The sequence below is a fragment of the Meriones unguiculatus genome, chromosome 9 (genome assembly GCF_030254825.1).
Source record: "Meriones unguiculatus strain TT.TT164.6M chromosome 9, Bangor_MerUng_6.1, whole genome shotgun sequence".
NCBI classification, from domain to species: Eukaryota; Metazoa; Chordata; class Mammalia; order Rodentia; family Muridae; genus Meriones; species Meriones unguiculatus.
Genome location: NC_083357.1, coordinates 8,839,565 through 8,861,911, shown reverse-complemented (window position 1 = coordinate 8,861,911; position 22,347 = coordinate 8,839,565). Strand labels below are relative to the sequence as shown.

Below are 22,347 nucleotides of genomic sequence, written 5' to 3'. Positions count from 1 at the left end.
GTATAAGTACCTACATGCACTGACTGTTTAGACTGCCAATGCTAATTCTGATCTTTCCACCAACCCAGTCAGAAAGACACTCAGGAGATGCAAGCAGCATCCATTAGCCCTTGTCACTGGCAAGGCCAGCCTATACCTTTTGCTAAAAAAGAATAGCCACATGATAAACGAGGGGACTTGTCTGCCCCTGAAAAAGAAAGCTAGCAACAAATTAAAGGTAGCACTGAATATATGGAGGCTAATTTTGACAAACTAACTAGACTTCTAAACTGTACTGTTTTCTTTACTCATAAAATAAACTTGCATCCCAAACACTTGTTTCACATGCATAAGATCTTTCTTCTCATACTGTCAGTACTGACCATGTCACAGAATAATTACAGTATTAAAAGTATGTTTATGCATAAAAAAGGTCTGCACACCTGGATAGCCTCCTGAGACCCAACATCTCACTGTCATGAGTATTCCTGGGAAAGCAGAAACAAACAGTACATGTGAAGAGAAATAAAACAAGCAACATTGGAGGGTCATGCATAAGCCAAATATGATCGAGGAAAAGAAGATTATTTGGTCCAAAAGATAAAAGATTTTAACACTTGAAATATTTCAACACAGAAACTGAAAGCAGATTTTTGGGTACAGGGTAGGGAGAAAGGATGCATTCTCAGAATGAAGAGAATATATACCCACAATCCATTTCTCTTAGACTTTTTAAGTACTAAAAAAAAAAAAAAAAAAAAAAAAAACACAAAAACAGAATAATATATATTACTTGGGAGTAGAGTGGTATTTGAAAGACATGGCTCTGATATCTCTGACCAAGCTCAGGTTTGCTTGCCTTCTGCCAAGACCCACTTATTAACCTTCATTAAAAAAATTAATCACTTTGTTATTATAAGACGACTGAAGTCTCTGACTTTTAATATCCACACGTTTGCAGCCCAATCCTGGATAGTTTATGATTATTATTGTTGTTTTGGTAGATAATTTATGGTTCTGCTACTTTTTTCATGAACTTTATTATATCACCCATTTCCTGGGAAACCTATTCATAAGGAAACTTTTGTCTGAAATATGGTTTAATAATTTTAATAACATATGGCTTAGTTTTCTTTTTATGGGAGATTAAAGTACAATAACTTCATCTACTTGGAATCTCCCACACGCTATAGGCCAAAGAGATATGGACTTTTTAAATATCTAGGTTAGGTTAATGCTTCCTTGGAAAGGCTCCCTAACACTCATCCAATGTTGGCACTAACTGCACCATCACGTTTGCCTCCATTACCTTCTTTTGTCTGAGAAGTTTCTATCTTTGATTGGTGACTGATCTGGAAAACACAGGTGATGTTGAAGAGAATTATATAATTATACTCAAAGATGTTCTTGATTTGATGTCTCTGATCTGGTTTCACATTTTTCCTCCGTTGTCCCTAGTATAACAAGGAATTAAGAACTTGGAAGGATGAAATCCACAGGCCAGTAATGGAAGAGACTTGCATCTCAGGGCATACCAACCAATTCAGCTATTACCGCATAGCTTTGCAGTTATTTTCCAAGTTTAAGAGGGAAAGACAAGGCAGCTTTTTATTCCTAAGTCACACTTCAAAACCTTTTGGTCTTAGTGGATCTTTTAATACAAATACAGAAATATGTCAAAAAAATGAACTGATTTCTTCATTTTAATCCTGAGTCTGTCAAGCCTGCTATCAGTGATTAGCTTATTCCTTGTTTAAGGGATCCTCCCAGACTGACTGCTGCTACAAAGAACGTAAAATAGTTAATCTTCAGGGAGCATATGGTGTTTCACAATGATCAGGTCAAAGAAATTCCAAGAGATGGTCTTGCATGATTCTTTATGAGAGCCTCGATTTAGAATCTCACAGTGAGGTTCCCCTCCTTAAAACAGTGAGGGGAAGAAAAGGATTAGGGAAGGTAAGAGGACAATTAGAAAGAAAACAAAAAATACCCAAATGATCAACTCAATATTTTCTTGCCTGTAAGTAGTTATGACTTGATAGTCTCAGAAGTAAACACAAGTTCATAAGGAAAAGCAACGATCAGAGCAGGACTGACTTCAGAGTAGCAGTACTGACTCATCCTTACCTTTCTTAATTACTACTCCATCTTTCCAATTCACTATCAAACAACTATCTAAAATTTAAGTGGGACTTTCAAAATGCCAACTTAAAAAAGAAATCTGGACAGTGAAAAGAATGTTTGCCCAAGCTACATGTTATTTTTTTCTGTCATCTAAAAGCAATATGGTACTTAGCAAAAAGAAAACACTATCCAACTTAGAAATGAATTGGAAACGACTTACTATCAAATATTTAAAGCTTTTAAAAGAATTCATCCTTCATAGCTTACTTTTTTTTTTCCTGAATTTATCTAAAATAAAATAAGTAAGAACTAGCTGGTTCCAGATAGGAAAAGAACATATACCTTTTTCTTTTGGCACTACCAGTATCAGAAGTGGCTGAAGAGATCATGCTGTCTCCATCCTCAATGTCATCTCTTCTGGCAAGCTCTTTCTTCTTTGCCTAAAACAAAGCAGATGCCAGGAGTCAGCCTCACTCTGTCAGGCATTCCTAGGACTATGTGACTGTTAAAGAGCCAGGCATATCATTCACGTTCATTTTTAGAGATACAACTTCATGTAGGATGCAAAAACTGAACCATCTTCAAACATTTTTAATAGCCTACATGACAGAAGAGTAGATTAAAAATGAAATCAGACTAAATAAAAAAAAAATAAATGCTAACTAGAACGTTTATGACTGTCAATGGCATGGTACAGTTAAAAGCTCCGAGGCAAGCTATGGGATTGGCTTGCCCTGCAGGCCAGGCTTAAGTTAAGTTAACTTAGAGGGAACTCTTGTACCTGACTTCTAAGAAGCAGTATGGCAAAGGAAAAAAAAAAAAAAGTCTAAAAAGACTACGTTTGATTTAAAATTGTTTCTTGCTTCCAGAAATATACTACCAGAGACAGAGGCCAGCAAAATGGCTCAGTGGGTAAAGGTATTTGGTGCCAAGCCTGATGACTCGAGTTTGATTTCCTGCATTCACATGCTAAAAGGAGATAAAGACCAACCCCCTGCCACTACACAAATTAAAAAGACCACCCTACAAGGACAAAAAGGCCACCTGTAAGAGAGAGTTAGTCTGTTTTTTGTTTGTTTTTCAAGACAGAGTTTTCTCCGAGTAGCCTTGGCTGTTCTGGAACTAGCTCTGGAGACCAGGCTGGCCCGGAACTCAGAGACTGCCTACCTCTGCCTCCCAAGTGCTGGGATTAAAGGCATGTACCATCATCGTCTGGTGTGAGTTAACCTGCCTTTAATATTTACCTTTTTTTTCCCCTAAAAATCCCCAACTTAATCTGACAAACTCTTGTATATGACAATAATGGATTAGTTTTCAGATGTTCTTTTGCTAAAGTCAAGGTGTGTGTGTGTGTGTGTGTGTGTGTGTGTGTGTGTGTGTGTGTGTGTGTTGTTATAGGGTCATGTTAAACAGCTGTGTGCTACCAGGCCCTCAAAGGCCATCCGTATATTAACAAAGTCTAGAACAAAAGAATAAACTGTAAATGGCACAATTAACATCTGAAATTGAAGAGTAGCTTCCCAAGAATCCTGAAACTGGCTCTCTTCATAGGGACAAATCCTTGCTTCTTCTATCACAATGCTTATGGTATTTAAAATATTATTTCTCTTCTACAGGGTTCTGATAAGTCTAAAAAAAAATCCAACAGTACTTGTAGTAGGAACAAATAACTTAATATTCCTGGGGTGGAGATGGGGGATACATATCTCAAAAGAACACACCAAACACATGAAACTATCTCAGTGATAGAACAAACAGCAACATACTTGCATGACTTGCTGCAATTTTAGAACTCGCTTATAGATGGCTGAATTGGGAACATTATAGCGTTTGGCATTTTCAAACATTAAATTCAGATCACACTCCAAATGATCTAAAGTTTCATATTCTTGGTTCTTTAGCTTTGTTCTGTGAAAGACAAATAAATGATTAGAAGTTTCTAGTATGAAAATTATCAACCATTCTTCTTGAAAGTCCAACAATAACAACAAAAAAAACCAACCTTCACAAGTACCACATAATGTCTTTACCAGCCACTTTACCTGGCTTTCAAGTTAATGTAAGGTCTAAAGCACTATTAAAATTAGACAATACCACAGTTTACCTGAAAATCCAAAAGAATTAATTAAATTAAAAAAATTCGTAAAGTAGCCAACTAATGAAAACAAACACACTAGAAAAATTCACAGTGAAAAAATCCCTGAGAAACAGAAATTAAGAGAGATTTTTTAAACTAACTTCATGAAGAATCACCATAAACTACTAATTTCTGAAAATCAGGAGGCCACTCCAGTTTATACAGGTTACTAGTGATAAATTTGTGAAAAAGTATTCAGAACAACATATTTGCCTCCAGAGGAGACAAGCAAACAGTGAAAGTGGCTCTCATGATGGAGAACAAGAGAAATTATCTATTTCAGAGGAGATAAGCAAACAGTGAAAGTGGCTCTCATGATGGAGAACAAGAGAAATTATCTATTTCAGAGGAGACAAGCAAACAGTGAAAGTGGCTCTCATGATGGAGAACAAGAGAAATTATCTATTTACTACTATTATTCCAGTGCAGTCATTTATAAAGAAGCATAGAGCCAGGTGGGGGTGCCGCACACCTTTAATCCCAGCACTCTTTTGGGGCAGAGACAGGCAGATCTTTATGAGTTTGAGGCCAGCCGGGCCTACAGGGGAGTTCCAGGACAGCCAGGGCTATACAGAGAAACCCTATCTCGGAAAAAACAAAACAAAACAAAAGTAGCATAGTTTAAAGCTGAGAATTGTTTATCTAAAATCACTAAAAATGCAAGCATTTAGACACGGTTACTAAACATCAGCTCTGAGATGGGCTTGATGCTCTTTGTACAAAGCAGAGTCTCTGCTGGCTCTAATTCTGTATGAATTTGGATATGAACTTTTACATCTTTGATTAAAGTATCTATATGCTAATCACAAAAAGTGTACTAAAAATAACAACAGGTGAAAACAGCTTCATCAAGTGAATGTAGAAATACCAAACTTTCTCTTAGAATGGTAGTATCCAACCTGCATATAAAGTTTTACTTTATTTGAGTTATATTCAGATTCTGTACAGTGCCTAAGGAAATATAAATATTGAAAAACATCTCTGGATGCAGCAAAAACAATTAACTATGAATGTAGTTTTTAGTGCTAGCTCATAAGCCTAACACCAGAATTTAAAATACACTCTGAAGCTTATTCCTGCCAACACAAAAAGTAAAGTGGCACTTGTTAAGAACACCTACAAAGAACAGAAAATCTGGGCCAGCAGGATGAGTCAGTAGGTGAAAACTTGCTGTTCAAGTTTGACAACCTGAGTTCAATTTCCAGATCCCATAGTGAAAGAACTGACTCCAGAAAATTGACCTCTGACCGCCATATAAATTACGGTATGCATATGACTGTATGCTATCACTACATAGACACATGACACAAAACAGAATCCAAACTTGAAAACAACAACGTTGTTCTATATCCAGATATTTACGGTACTACTGTTATTCAATGCAATGGGGTGTTGAGGAGGTGGAGGGAAGGAAGGGGGAGAAATGGCAACACATGGGGATGATAAACCTTAGTACAATGGAGTCACACTGGCTGGTTCCTCTTTCTTTTCTTTTCCTTTGGTGGGGCTGGAGACTGAACTCAAAGACATGCTAAGTAAGCAGACTCTACAACTCAAACAGCCCCAGTTATCTATTCTATGCTGTTTGGGGAGGCATCCATCTCCCTTCTTTCTACCAACAAATATTCCTAGGACCATGCTGGGTCATACAGCCATTAAAATCGAATGAAATTTAAAGTCAAATTTCTTACTTGCATTCCCCACATTTCAAGAGCACACTTATAAGTGACTTGTGATTTTTACACAGGATGATCCACATAGTAAGACATTTCTAGCATCATAAAAGCTACAATGATTTCATTGCTATTTCATAACTATAAATTTACTGTTATAAATGTATGTGAATTTATGCAAATATCTGATATGTGACACCCCCCCCAAAAGTCTTGGCCCACAGGTTGAGAAGCAGCATACTTTACTACTACCACAGAAAAATTTAAATGGGAGAAGATGCAGAATTCTGAATATTGCAAATTTTGTATCTTCTCATTTAACAAAGTTTGTATTACAAAATTCCAACTTCGAAAAATTGTTAACTAAGAAGGCCAATGACTTAATTTGGCTTTTAAAATGAACTAGACTAATGACTAGAGACATGGCTAACAGTTAAGGCCACTGGCTACTTTTCCAGAAAACCAAGGTTTGATCCCAGTACCCACAGGGCAGCTTCCAAACATCTGTTAGTGGCATTCCAGGGAATCTGATGTTGTCCTTTGGCCTCCACAGGCATCAGGTACATACATAGTACACAGACATACAGACAAAATACTCATACAAATTTTTAAAAAGTAGAAGTTGCAGGGACAGGACACGCCAGAGATATGGCTCAGCAGTTAAGAGCACTTACTGCTCTCATCGAGGACCTGCGCTCAGTTCACAGTGTCCATATGGTAGCTCACAACAGCCTGCACTTCCAGCTCCTGTACAAAGCCCTCTTCTGCCTTCAAAGGACACCAATCATGAACATGGTGTACATACAGACATACATATATACATGCAGGCAATACTCATATACATTAAACAAATAAATCTTTGAAGAGTTAAAACTTAAAATTAACTACTTGAATTTTTTAAAGTTAAAGAAAAAGAAACTAAAGACAAAACTTATTAAAAGGGAACTTCATATCTATAAAATTCACTACCCTTCCAAAAGCAAAGAATATAAATGATGAATTTCTAGATTGTTTTCTTAATGAATGCTAGCTTAATTTCTGTATCATTTTAGTAATGCAAATAAACTGACTTTCTACATACTAAAGAAGGAGGACTTTTGAAGCCAGCTATGACGACACCACAAAATTGTTTCAGAACCTACCACAGAGGGCCTCTGAAAGAATCTACCCAGCAGGTATTGAACCAGATGCTGAGACTCATAGTCAAACCTTGGGCAGAGCACAGGGAATCTTATAGAAAAGGGAGATAGGAAGACCTGGAGGCAACAGGAGCTCCATAAGAAGACCAATAGACCAAAAACTCTGGGCTCAGGGGGCCTGCAGAGACCAATACTCCAACCAAGGACCATGCATGGAGAGGACCTAGACCCCCTGCTCAGATGTAGCCCATGGCAGTTCAGGGTCCAAGTGGGTTCCCTAGTAATGGGAACAAGGGCTGTCTCTGACATGAACTCAGTGGCTGGCTCTTTTGATCACCTCCCCCTGGGGCAGCAGCCTAACCAGGCCACAGAAGAAAACAATGCAGCTAGTCCTGATGAGACCTGATAGGCTAGGGCCAGATAGAAGGACATCAGTGGACTAGGGGAGGGACATAGGGGGAGATGAGGCAGGGAGGGTGAGACTAACAGGAGAGGATGGAGGGGGCTACAGCTGGGATACAAAGTGAATAAATTGTAATAAATAAAAAAGAAAAAGAAAAAATAAACTAAATAAATATCAATGTGATAGTGTGAGCATGAAGGTGTTTTGCTTGTTTTTACTTTACTCAGTTACAAGTCAGATACTTAAATAGTGAAGAAAAAAACTATTTTATATCATTTAATGTCCTTATCTATTTCTGGAAGGAAAAGTTATACTACCATGTTCAACTACAAGATACATCTATATTGAATAATAAAGAAGCAGTCTTACCTGATCTGTTGAAGTGATATGGGCATTTTAATTTGCTGATAATAATCTGGGTATTTTTTCTTTGAAGGCAAATGGAAAAAAGGTTCAGCTATTAGCTGCCCTTGGTTATTCCGACAGCTCCTAACTGTGTCATAAAGCTGATAAAAAGGATTTGAAATATCCATAAAGGAAGTGATGCTCTCTGCTTCAGATTCCCCTTCTTCATAACGTGCAGCTGGGAAGACAAAAACATATTTATTAGGGGAATAAAGACAAAAGAGTCAACATTTAACTTTATCAATTCTTAAGATTTGTTTTATGTGTATGAGTATTTGGCCTCCGTGTATGCATGGGTATCTGGTGCCTATGAAGAAGAGAGCATTGGATCCTCTTCGTCTGGAGTTAGACAGTTGTGAGCTGCCATGAAGGTCCAGGGAATTGAACCTGGGTCATCTACAAAAGCAGTAAGTGCTCTGAGCCATCTTTCCAGTTCAGAACCAACACTTTAAAGCTGTTTCATTCTTTGCTTATAAATTAGATCCTATACCATAGCCCAAGCTAATCTACAACTCTCAGAAATCCTCCTGCTTTTAGTCTTTTGGGTGCTGGAATTACAAGCATGCTCAGTCATGCTCAGCTAAAAAAACTTTTCTTTTATTTAGTTAGGTCTTTTTTTTTTTGAATAAAGGTTTCACTGTTTAGGCTTGGCTGGCCTCCAACTTACTAGAAGTATCTACCTCTCAAGTACTAGAATTATAGGCACGTACCACTATGCACAGCTTGTAAAATGATTTTAAAGATTTCTAAATTTTCCTTAAAGATAATGCTAAGCATGGTTAGATTACTCAGTTAAAAATGCTTGCCACTCTTCTGGAGGACATGAATTAATTTCTCAGAATCCACATTGGACAACTGACAACAACCTTAATTACAACTCCAGGGGATCTTATTTTTGGCCTCCTTCATATACATGGCATATACTCAACTACACATTCATAAACACATAAAAAATAATCTTAAAAAATACTTAGTGTAGTTGCATGTAATAGAAAAATATTATCTGGAAACATTAAATTCAAAAGTTACACTCAGTTAAAAGATTGAAAAATAGTTTATTTTTAAAATACATTTTCTTCAGACTTCCTGCTATGCTTAGTCCATTAACACAAAGCAATCTGCCTTTGACAATTTTACTTACCCAAGATTTCATCAAATACAATAAAATACCATTTTCTTAAAAAACCAACCACCTCTAAGAAAGACCAAAGTCAGCACAATTTCCCTCAGTCAGAAGGACCACAATCTAAAAATGCCTACCAGCTAATGCAGCATCCTCTTCACTTTCTGAGCCATACTGAAGTGCCATGGTAATTGCTGACAAGCGACCACCTTGGACTGCTCTTTTATTACTAAAAAGAAAAACAAGCAATTAGAAAACAATGATCTTATGATTTGCTTACCTTGATAAAATAAGAACTGTTATTTAAAAAAAATTCCTATTAACTGCCTCCTTAGTTTATAATTAATATTCCTCATAGTCTTAGCAAAGAAAATGGGATTTTTGTTTCCGGAAAAAAAAAAAAAAAAAAAAAAGTTGACTAGCTGTGTGTGGTAGCACAAACCTTTAATCTCAGAACTCTTTTGAGTTCAAGGCTAGCCTAGTTCACAAAGCGAGTCCAGGACAGCCAGGGTTCTGTCACACAGAGAAACCCTATCTCTCAAAAGACCAGAAGAAAGAAAGAATGAAAGAAAAAGAAAGAAAAAAAAGACACATAAATAGATTGATTGGGGCTGAAGTGATGGCTCAGCAGTTAGGAACACTGGCTGCTCATCCAGAGGACCTGGGTTTGATTCTTAGCACCCAAAGGGCACCGCAGTGGCAGGGGATCTGGTGCTCTCTTCGGGTCCCCATAGGCACTGTACTCACATGCTGCATAGACACACATGCACGCAAAACACCCATAGACATAAAATAAAACTTCAAAAAAGAGAAAGTGGTAGCAGAGAGCTGGAATAGACTACTACAATTTGCTTTTCACTTAAACGTAATACATTACTCCGTATTTTATGGAGAGTAAGGATTTAATTATTCTCTTTTAAAACAATCATTTTACAGTAACAAATTCTATTATGAACACAATATTTATTTAGTATAAACAAGTATTTAATACCATGATTTATTTGTAACAGTAAACTCTACTTAATAATGCTTAAGTGTTAGCTGCAAGGTGAGGAAAGGTCTACCATATAACCTTGACCTACTTGTGGTTACTTCTGTGACAGGATCTTGCTGTGTCACCTGGACTGTCCTTGATCTCACAGTCTTCCTCCCTCAGTGTTCCAAGTGCTGAAAATATGGGTATATGCCACTACCTCAATCTTAAGTACTTGATACACCCTCCTTAAAACCTAAAAGTAATACTTTAAAATAGCCGTCTGGCTAGCATGCCTATTGTCATAAGCATGAGTCAGCTCTCAGACTACACCCTCTTACTCTCACCGGTAATACTTGCTAGTGGGGTTTCTTTCTTCACCAAGGCTGCTTTTACTGTGCGAAGGACCTGTCAGCCTGGCTGCAGCCAAATTTGATGCAGTCCTATCCAAAGATAAAATAAAAAAATAAAATAAAATAAAAAAAACCCTCATAGATGGAATAGCTAAAAATCCAAATGCGGGCAAACAAAAAGGAGAAAACTATTTTCTTCTAAGAGAAGTAATAAAATATTTCTGAGTGTCTACTCTGCAGCAAGTTCTGTGTCAAGATTTGGGGACACTGAAGAGATGGGCCAGGGCTAGTCTTCATGAGCTTATGGTTACCACAAAATCAGAAGAACCATATTGAAACAAACATGAGGGCCAGAAGGAAGCTTTGAAAGTAGTTACTCAATGTTTCCATTTCATGTAAGAAGAAATAGAATCACAAAACTCAGACTTGTTCAAAGATATATTCCTAATGAAGGAAAAGCCAGAATGAGACTTGAGATCTTCTGACTAAGCGTTTTATTGCAAATATAAATAAGCAGCATTACATATTACACACAATATACATGTCCAGCATCTTTTCAAATAACCTCCTTCAACTACAATGAAGTAACTGGAAAGCTTCTTTTACTGTTTCCAGAATCATACATCAACTGTAAATCTTATTTTCTACTGAACTAATTTTACAAGCTAAACATTCAGCAAATAGGCACAAGAGTCTTAGATATCTTAAACCTACCTTATTCGAAGACTTGATTTAGCCATTTCATGATGTTCAATTTCTGCCTTTTTCATATAAAATATTTTTTTAATCGAATTGGCATCCTAGCAAGAAAAAATTATTTTGCTTTAAAAAAAGGCTCACAAGATAGATCAGTGCAGGTAGAGGCACTTGCCACCAAGCCTAATGACCCAAGTTCATTCCCTAAAACCCACAGTGCATAGAGAAGTTGTCCTCTTACCTCCTTACAGGCTTACGCCTACACACACGCAAAACAAACACACAAACAAATAATGTAATGGAAAAAGAGAGAGAAAACTACCCCGACTCATGTACTACTGGCTTTCATGTCAGTCTTTCCACTCACCAGCCATAACCCTGCATCCAAATAACTCTCACAAACTTCCAAATCATCTTCAAAACCTGTCATTAATCACATACAATTTGGCACTTAAGAGGCACACTGATCCAATGGCAAAAAATAATGAATTCTATTTGTATAAAATGATCTAAAATTTCAAACAAAGATGTAATTTTACAATTTAAAAGACCATGTACACAAATTTGAGATAAATATGCTTGCTTAATAACAGCAACCTAACACAACAGATCCAAAGTTTCTTTTGCCTTTAAAACTTAGTTCATACCGACTCTCTCTGGAGAAGCACATACCCATGCTTTATGATATGTGCTTTATTGCTTTATGGTATATCCTTTTCCTAAGCATATAACTTTGTAATAATCCTCACACTATCAAACTTTATTCCTAATAAATCTCAACTCTGCTTCAAAAAAATAAATGAACAAGTAAAAACAACTTAGTTCAGGGAAAATAATCAGACTAAAAAATGTCTTAATCATATCAGCAAACAGTACTACAAATGACTAAAATGTCCTTTCACAAACTAAGAATTCAAGGACTTCCAATTCTCTCTCTCCACACCTCCCTCCCTTCCTGTCTGGCTGTTCTGGAATTCGCTATGTAGACCAGACTGACCTAGAACTCACGAAGATCCCCTCTGCTTCTCCCTCTTGAGTGCTGGGATTAAAGGTGGGACTACTACACCTGGCTTCACTCTAATCTCTTTAAAAATGCAATATAAAGTGGACCTGGGTTTGAGTCCCAGCACCCTTATGGCAGTTCACAACAGTCTGTAACTCCAGTCCCAGAGGTTGCAACGCCTTCTTCTGGACTTCCCAAACACCACAGGCACATGATGTAGATACACACAGGCAAAACATTCACACATATAAAATAAAGTAATAAAAAGAAACAATGTTACAGATAGTATCTCCCTCCTACAGCACAATGAGGGGTTGAGGGGCTACACAGGTGAAACTGTCCAGGCCATCAGGGGTCTACATATCTGAAAAGCCACCAAGTACTTCAAAGACAGAACTTTAAAGAAGCAATGTGTACCACCATCCCAGCAGTATGATGGTAGAGCCAGTATTTGTGTCCAGGTCAAACACTAGGGGACAAGATCAGCAACCCCAAAACACGATGCTGAATTTTTACTGCACATGATTAAAAATAAGAGAGCAATGCTGAACTGAGGGAATAGACACAGATTCTGTAGTCACTGGACATATCCAGGTCAACAAAGCACCCAAGATGCGTTGCTGGACTTACAGAGTGTGACAGTGGGGGACTAGCCCACACCTAAGCTCACCTTGACACACTGACATAATCCTCACTGAAAAGAAACAAACTATTCCTAAGCCAAGGAGGCTGCACAGAAGAAAAAGATATCTCAGAGAAAACTTAAACTTATGGCACAGAAATAAATTCAGCATAAATTAAGTGCAAATAAAAGTTAATATGAAGTAGAAACAGCAATTTTCAGTATTTTGGCTAGCACTCAGAATTTAATTATTTTATTAGCAAAAGATTTTCTTGAGCACTCTTCCTCAATTCTCAATGATTAATCAAAGACATTTCTACAATCAACTATTCATTATTATACCAGAAAGTTTCTAAGGAGCAACTTCAAAGCAATTAGTTATTTTACATTACGTATTGCATTTCAAAAGATGCTTTCTGTATTTATGGAGTTTAAGTGCAAAGACTAAATAGTTGTAAAAAAACAAATAACTTAGATGAACAGAAGATATTAAAGAATCCAGGAATAAACCTTTATATCAATGGTTAAATGATTTTCAGTAAGGTTGCCAACACAATTCAATAAAGAAACAGTAACTTTTAAAATAGTGTTAGGATAACAACCCATGAAAAAAATTTATTTGCATTCCTACATAACATACACAAGAACTAATTCAACTTAGATCTAAGATCTAAATGTAAAATCTAAAAATATAAAATTGTTAGAAAAAAATACAAGTGTAAATATTTTTGATATAGGATTAGGTAATGATTTTTTTTTTTTGCCATACCTAAAATAGAAGCAAAAAAAAAAAAAAAAAGAGAGAAACTAGAATTCTCCAAAATTAATAAAACAATGTTAAAATAGATTACTGTGAAGGTGAAAAGACAAGAGAATGGAAGAAAGTATTTTTAAAATCAACTGTTAAGGATATGATATCCACAATAAATAAATAACCATTAAAATAACAATGAAAAGCTAAGCAAGCTAATTTAAAACCGGGCAAAGGATCAAAATGGAGATCTTAGCAAAGAGGACACTATCATACACAAATATCCATTATGTACATGAAAAGATACTCAACATCAATAACTATATAAAAGAAAAGAAAAGCAAAACTGTAACACACTATGATACTGCCAGATGGCCGAAATAAAAACAAAACTGAAAAGCAGGTGTTTGGTGAGAATGCAGACAAACTGCAGCATTTATAGACTGCTGGTGGGAATATAAAGGTATGGTTACGCTGGAAGATTCTGCCATTTTAGGTTAATGTTAGTTTTAGGTTAATGTTAACACACTCATAATAGCTAAAAATGCAAACAACTAACATGTCTAATGACTGTTTCAAAAACAAACAAACACATGGTGCCATCTTTAAAATACACAATTACTGGGAACTGAAAAAAATAAAAGGAAAAAAGACTAGGTACAAACAAATCTAAAAAAAAAATATGTTAAACAACAACAACAAAAAACAGTCACAATAGAATCCACATTATATGATGCCTTTTATATGAAATTTCCAGAGCAGAGAAATGTATAGAGACAGAAAAGTAGATGGAGGGTGTCTAGGGCTTGGAAAGTTGTGGGGAAATGAAACATGACTGATAATTGACTGGTGTAATGGCTTTACAACTCTATAAATACTAAACCACTAAGTTCTATATTTCAAATGGATGGAATTTATGATTATAATAAACACTGGCTCCAAGTTACTATTATCATCAATGAAAATAGCAACAACAAAAAACTTACCTTAAATACTTGAGAACCAGGTTCGTTATATGTTTTGGCATTTTTTGCTAGAAGATCTATATCTTTGGCCATTGCGTGAATACTTTTGTAGCTGCCATTCTATAGTAAATAACAACAACAAAATAACAGTAAGAGTTAGTCAATATAACCTTTAAAGAAAAAAAAAAACTAAGCATTTTAGGTTGTCATTATAATCCAAAATATCACTGGGAGGCACACTGGTGAGCAACACCTAGAGTTATTTTCTCTTTTATAGACTGTTACTAGTACCTATTTACAAATACATTTGGTGATACGTAACAAAACAAAATCTGTATTACTTTAATAAAAACAAATTACAAATTTAAAAAAAGGTAAGGTAAGTTTTATTTAGCAAAACCGTTTACTATGTGCCAAACACTTAGGTGCTATGTAAACGTTCACTAAAGTAAACTTAATAGTGTAATATAACAAACAGTTCCTCTATCTACCAGATAACTGAGGTCATTTCTACCATATGCCTGAGCTATTACACCCTAAAGTTCATTCAGCACAAAACAACGCAAGAATACTCATACAGCTGTTTCAATTTTACAAAAGAAAGGGACATACACACATGTGAAAGGTACACATGACTCATGGCTGGTACACAGAAATAAGAAGGCAGGCTGTAAAGAGTGGAGAAATAACATTAAGTGCAGTAAAGGATGAGAAGGAGTAAAGCTCTAGAGCAGAGACTCCACAGACAGGGAAAAGGCAGAAGTGAGACAACCAGGCACGGGGCAACAGCTGGTGGGCAGGCCAACATCTGAACATCCATCTTATTTGGAAGGACTCTCAGATGTAGTAGGTGGGGCTTTGGGATTAAACACTGGCAGATGACTGCTTTGGCAACAGCTTCGTGGCAAGGCAAAGAAAAATAATTATGGGAAAGCTAATTCACAATTTAGATTTTGAGTGACTAAAGTCAAAGATGGCAGGATTCATCACTACTTCTGGAAAGGAGGAATCTAGGAGCAGGCCAGAAAGCAACCAGGGCCCCTGGTAACAAACAACAGAAAGGGCAGCATTACCAAAGAGAGGGTTGTACAATAAACTGTTTCATCACAATTTTGAGTTCTGCCTATTTTCCAGAGAGTGTTTTCCTTGGGAATGAAAGGGAACAAAAACACACCAGGTAAAGGGCACATAGACAACTGCCTATTATAATTCAAATATTCTAACCAGCTTTCATTCTAAGATATCCTAACACTACTTAATGGTGGGTAAAGATAACAAAGCTTTTATTGCTAATGTGCCTTTCATAATCAGAAATGTCTACAAACACTCCCACTTATTTAGCTATTTTCATATTATTCACTCACTCATTTATTGGCAAGAGATTGAATTGAACCTAGAACCTTAAATTTAAGACATACTCTTGTCCTAAAATACAATAAAACACTAAAAAGAAAAGAAATATCTACTACTTTACCTCTAAAAACTCCTAAGAAAGTACACAAGCCAATCTGGTCTAAAGCACATGATTACAAATGTTCACCTTCATACCTGTATCCTCTGAGCAATGGTCTTGAGATCTATAGGCTCCTTAATGATTGCATAATAGTCTGGATATTGCTGGAAGACAAAGGCAAGTATTTCAATAAGCTAAAGTACCCAGTTACTGAGAAGGTAAGTCTGTTCTTCAACAAATTGAGAAACTATATGACATCCACAGCTAAAGTGTATTGTTATATTAGAAGCAAAAAGAATGTAATTTTCTTTCTTTTTCAGGGATAGTTTATTGCATTTTTCTATTAAAAATTTTAAAGAGTTTTTTATGTGCATGAGTGTTTGCCTGTATGTATATCCGCATCACACACACGCAATGTCTGAGGAGGCTGAAAGAGGGCACTGGATCCACTGGAACTGGAGTTATAGATAGTTGTGAGTCACCATTTGGATACTGGGATTCGAACCCAGGTTCTCTAGCATGCAGCGCTTTTCACTGCTGAGCCCTCTCTCTAGCCTCATCATTTATTTCTGTATCCACATCTCTTTTCCCTGAATTTCCAAAGGACAGGGATCCATGTTGTACTAAGCCTTACAACTGGAATTTGTCTTATCACAAGTAGCTATTATTATATCTGGAAACTGATGAGTGAGTTGTAGCCACTTTTTGAACTCTACTTTATTTGGGGTTCCTAAAGCCTCTACCTCCCTTCCAACCTCCAATCCTGTGTACGAGAAAGAAGGCTAGACGGGAAAGGGGATGTAGACCTGTTTAGACTTTGTTTTGGCTGGTTAGGATCATCGGGTTCTTTGGGAAAAAACACATCTCATTTGTCAGGGTATCTAGCAGTCTAACAACAGCAAACATAGCAGGATGAACAAGCAGCTTTCTTCCTCCTCCATCTGTCTCCTAGAAACCCTCATTCTCTCTCTCTCTGGGCTTTTATATTTATACTCTTCCAGAGTCCTCAGAATGCCATTAACTCCAGCCGGCAAAGGCCACACCCCTCTCCCAGCTGCATGAGGCAATTATCAGCTGTGGACATACTAAGGCAGTCTCATATCCCACACTTGGGATTAAAACAAAAACCTACATACATAACTGAGTTTTTAAAGAAACCAAAACTTTCACTACAGCGATTGGCATGCAGCTTTTCCTGTAAGTCACTGACAAAATTAATTATTTGAGGATATGTCTGGCCAGAAAGATGGTTCAGTGATTAAAACCACCAACTGCTCTTGCAAACCTACATGGTAGCTGATATATGACTGCAACTCCAGTTCTAGGGGATCTGGCACCCACCCTCTTGAGAGGACAAACCTACACATACACAAAATAACCTAAAAATAAAACCTTTAAAAATTTAAAGGTTTTTAAAAATTTTTAAATAATTTTTGTGGGGAAAAAAAGGAAGTCTTAATACATATAACAACATAGCTTAATCCTTAATCCTTATGGTAAGTGAAGTTGTAAGTCATTAAGTCATAAGCAGTCTCAGAAGGACAAATGCTACATGGCTACTCCTCTTCTATTTTTGGTGGTGGTACTAGGGATTAGATGTAGAACCTTGAACACACTAAGCAAACAGTCCACCACTAAGCTGTATTCTCAATCTGGTTTCTCTTACAGAGATGCTCAGGAGTTATGAAAACCCAAGGGACTGAGGTAGAGCAGCGTTTCCAGGGGCATGAAAGGGGGAATAGTGGACTTGATACTTGATGGCATCCATTTTAAAGACTAAAAAACATCCTGGAAGGTGAATGATCAGACAGTTGCATAGTAATGACAATATATTTCAATGTCACAGAATTGTACATTTTAAAACGTGGAAAATAAAGGTCAAGAAAATCTGCAATTCCAGTATTCAGAAGCAGAAGTAGGAGGATTTGTTGTGACCAGCCTAGATTGTACAGTGAGACCCTACCTCAAAATACCAAAAATAAATAAACAAACAAATAAATCTAATATGGTCAATTACACATATGGTACATATATGTACCACAGTAACAAAACCAAAAACAGCCTATGAGTTTGTGACCAACTCAAGGAAAACTCCCCTGCCCCAATATGGACACACACATACAATTAATAATCTTTTAAAAAAGCCAGCCTTTAGGAGCTGGACAGTTGACTCAGCAATTAAAAATACTTGGTGCTATTACAAAGCTCCCAGGTCCTTTCCTATCTCTAACTAACTAAAGTTAGGGACCTAACTTTCTCTAACTTCCATGGGTACCAGGTACACACATGGTACACATACATACATACAGGCAAACACTTATACCCATATTAAGGAAAAAAGCCATCTTCTGGTCAAATAAAATAAAAGACTACGTCCTTTTTGCTTTCTGCTGAGGCCAGAAAGAATATAACTTAGCTACTTCCAGTACTGTCTTTTAATCTTACTAATAACTAATAAAATTCTTGAAGTACTTAAAATTAAATATTTTAATTCATTTGTCACTTACCACTTTGGAAGGCAGTTTCTGAAAAAGCTCACTGATGAGCCGTCCTGAAGGATTGGTGGCTACAACTATGGCTTCAAGAAGCTGCTCTAGGATCTCCTTCAGGTAACTTGGAGAAGACTAGCATGCAAGAAAGCAAAGGAAGAGAAACAAGTCAAAAATTAAGTGCCAAATACTAGTTTTTGAGATCACAAAGCTAATTCAAAAGAGTAACTACCAAGTTGCAATATTTATCCTAAGTTCAAGTTTCAAGAGTACCTTGCTTGGAACTGAGGAGGAATACATGAAATTATTGAAGCTCCTTGTAATATTTCCATAATTAAGTCCCTAAAAACTAAATAGAGATTAAGTACACTCATATACAACATTTCTGTTCTTCAGATTGAGCAAATTGCATTTAGTTGCACGTAGTTAAGTCACTGTTCCAATACAAGAAATTATGTACCCAAACAGTACTTAACCAGAGAAGTTCCAAGTTTGAAGCAAACTACAGTGAGCAAAATGTCTTTAGTCAAAATTTATAGTAAATAGTACTTCAAATTCAACCCACCTTTCTGGGGGGAAAAAATGGTTATTTAGGACTTAAATTATATGCCCTGGCATTTTCACACTTATTTTTAATGTAATCTCAAGTTTTTAGGTCCAAACTTCTTTCCAGATCCAGCCCACTCCTCAAAAAAAATTTTGCAGGTGGCATAAAAATCAGGGTACAGCTGGGCCTGGTGGGATTACACCTGTAATCCCAGCACTCCAGGAGGCAGAGGCAGGTAGGTCACTGTGAGTTCAAGGCCAGCCTGGTCCTACAAAGTGAGTCCAGGACAGTCAAAGCTATGCAAAGACACCCTGTCTCAAAAAATAAAACAAAAAACAAAGAAACAAAAAAAGAATCAGGGTGCATGAATACATTTATTTATATAATCTATTCCAGCAATTGATATAATGCTTAAAAAACAAAATCACTCTTGATTAAAAGTTAAAGTTTCAAGAGCAGAGATATTGCTCAGTTGGTAGATTGTCTGCCTAAAATGCATGAAGCCCTAAGTTTGACCTGAGGACAGCATAAATTGAACTTGAAGATTTGGTGGTAGAGGAGAGGGGTGCAGTAGAAGTGGAGCAAAATACAGTAACTGAGGACTGAAGATAATCAACGTAAACTACGTAAACATATCAAATGTCAGAATGAAACCCGTTATTCTATACAATTAATGCTAATAAAAGGAGAAAATTTTTATTTAAAAAAGAAGTCAGGCTAAACAAGAATATAATTTAAATCATATGATAATGTCTCTTAGAGGTTTTTACAACCCACCTCATACATAATAGGAAATACAATAAAAGCAAATAATCTACATAATTAAAATTTTGTAGCAAAGCAAAATAAAATAACAATTTTATCTTAAATAAAAACTGGAAGCTTGAAAATGCCTTCCCCTTTCACAAAAACCTTACAGTTACAAAAGAAACTCAAAAGACAAATATGAATGTGTAAGATTTCTCCATTTCTCATCAATTATGCAGATGAAAAAAATGAATAAAGATAGGCAAGTCCTTTGTTATGAAGAGTTTCAGGAAAGGCTGAGAAATGAAAGAAGATAGTGGGAAGTCAAAATAAAACAAACCAAAATACATGATTTACATATATAAAAGGAACAGAAATAAAAAATGTTAAAGGCCAAGTCCTAAATGTTATTTTCTGGCAAGAGCTATAGAAAGGCTAGAGGCTCGGCAAGCAACATCTTGCTACTTACTACTCCTTTACTTGCCTCCTTGTGTAGCAGGCACACAACTGACATACATGTAGGTAAAATGCCCACACACATCTTTGTCTTGTCTTTTCTTTTTTACATTTATTTCTAGTCGGCTGGAGAGATAGTTCAGCAGTTAAGAACATTGGCTGCTCTTCCAGAGGACCCACATTCAATTCCTAGCATCCTCAAGGCAGCTCACAAATGTCTGTAGCTCCATTTCCAGGAATCTAATACCCTCACGCAAACATACATGCAGGTAAAACACCAATACATGCAAAATAACACTAAATAAATCATTAAACAAATAAATTTACTTTAAAGCACAGGCAAGAACAATTGCAAAAATCCCAGAGTTCAGAAAACATTTGGCAAGTTATAAGATCACGCAGCAAAAACCTAGTCTATTCTATTAAAGTATTGCTGACAGTTGCTTACAGAAAGTTTTTATCCTGGCAGTATTATTAAGCCTGTCTAATTCCTTTAAAGATATTAATAAAGTGCCTAGCGAGGATAATAATTTTTCTTCAATTTTACCTTTTTCTCCCCTCCTTTCTTTTCCAGTTACTGGTCAAAAGACAGCATGCTTTCCTGGACATTTTGGTCTTTCTCACTCTTCTCTGAAGCCCCCTCCCCTCATGACATGCAGCTGCTTGTCAACCTCCACTGCAAAATGAATGGCTTTCTTTCATCTCTACCTCCCTCTTCCCAGTAGCTGTCAAGATTTGCTTGTCTGTCCTTTTGTTTTTCCTCTCTAGTTCTAAATGTCCTCTACCTTAAGAAAACAAAGTATTCCCAACTAAGGTCCTTCAATGGCTCTCCCAAATTTTAATCACAACATTGCCAACCCTTATACATTATTAATCTAGAATATTAGACTGAACTAGCCCTTGATAATATCATGATTTTTAAAAATGAGCAGAAAATATGCATTAATATAAAAAGGACTCATGAAAACACCCCTGAGTAGCACTGAGTAACACTGTCCAGGATGTTTAAGAGCACATGAACCTACAGTGAGGTTCTCTAGTTTAATGTTCACTTACCCTCTCAACTACTAACACAACAGCTCCCCACAACAGCCCAGAAAAATCAAAGTACAGTTTTCTCCCCCTTCCCAAGCAGACCATGGGGCTACGTGCTCATACTTACGCCATCAGTCACTGTTCCTTGACTGTCTTGTCCGTCTTCATCATCATCTTCATCATCTGCTTCTCCTTTTTGAACAAACTCATTTCTTGTTCGAAGGTACAAATCCCAGAGTTTACAAGCAGCTTTATATTCAGGGGAATCTGGCTATATATTAGCAAACAGAAGAAAAAGAAATATTATTGTTATTGGTAAGTCAATTCCTATTTTTAAATCATCCTGTTCAACAGAGATTGGCATTTTAAAAGGTTAATTTGGAAATGCAATTATTATAATTATTTCCAATTTTTTATAATTAAGAGATACACAGGACTTAATATATTTCCAAAAAAAATGTACATTTTAAAGACATTCTGAAATAAATTTACAGTAAATTAACACTTGAGGCAGAAGACAAATCACTTGCTAACTTAAAAGTTAATTATTAATAATATAAGAAAGTGGATATAAAGGCCTGTTATAAAAGATAGAAATAATTACTGAAATTACTTTTATTTTACAACAGACTAACAGCAAATTTCAAAAAACTGAATGATTAAACCACCTAAATAACAATACCTAAATACACCAAAACCAGTAACAGAAAGGTTTCAAAGAAATGACGATGGGAGGATGGGAGGATGGGAGAAGAGTAATGAAACAGCTGTGGCAGGGTGAATGAAAATGGCCCCACAGGCTAATAGGGAGTGACACTATTGGGAGGTGTGGCCTAGTACCCCTCTCTTTCTAAAGCCAGCAGATCCAGATGTAGAACTTTCAGCTAGCCACCTTTCTAGCACCATGTCTCCTACACGCTGCCATGCTTCTCACCATAAAAATAATGTACTAAACTTCTCAACTGTAAGCCAGCCCCAGTTAAATGTTTTCCTTTAGAAGGAACATCTGCTGTGGTCATGGTGTCTCTTCACAGCAATAGAAACCCTAACTAAGAGAATAGTCAATTTAAGTTCTAGAAGAGAGATGAGGTATATGAAATGTATGAAAACACTAGGCTAAAAACTTACCCTGAGAAAAATATCAATGCAAGGTTTAAAAAGCAAAGCTCCCAAGTAAAAAGATAGGAAAAGGTAGATGTGCCATAATAAAACCAAAAAGAAAACCAGATAACCTCTAAAGAAACTGCAATTGTAATAACAGATGACTTTACAGC

At 36.4% G+C, this 22,347-nt stretch overlaps 1 protein-coding gene across 39 annotated transcripts in view; it reads right to left on the bottom strand.

The window, feature by feature from the left end:
- Pbrm1 (polybromo 1) overlaps positions 1-22,347 on the bottom strand; it is a 92,067-nt gene that overhangs the window by 52,791 nt on the left and 16,929 nt on the right. For 19 of the 39 annotated variants that reach the window (XM_060390802.1, XM_060390809.1, XM_060390818.1 and 16 more), the window contains 11 exons: positions 21,201-21,344; positions 18,307-18,423; positions 15,895-15,963; positions 14,368-14,466; positions 11,024-11,109; positions 10,304-10,399; positions 9,121-9,212; positions 7,825-8,038; positions 3,870-4,011; positions 2,446-2,543; positions 423-467 (listed from right to left, as the gene is read on the bottom strand). In XM_060390802.1, the coding sequence (XP_060246785.1) occupies positions 423-467; positions 2,446-2,543; positions 3,870-4,011; positions 7,825-8,038; positions 9,121-9,212; positions 10,304-10,399; positions 11,024-11,109; positions 14,368-14,466; positions 15,895-15,963; positions 18,307-18,423; positions 21,201-21,344 (1,202 nt within the window). The remainder of the gene's footprint in view (positions 1-422; positions 468-2,445; positions 2,544-3,869; positions 4,012-7,824; positions 8,039-9,120; positions 9,213-10,303; positions 10,400-11,023; positions 11,110-14,367; positions 14,467-15,894; positions 15,964-18,306; positions 18,424-21,200; positions 21,345-22,347) is intronic. The other 20 variants (XM_060390830.1, XM_060390810.1, XM_060390820.1 and 17 more) reach the window with 3 other exon arrangements.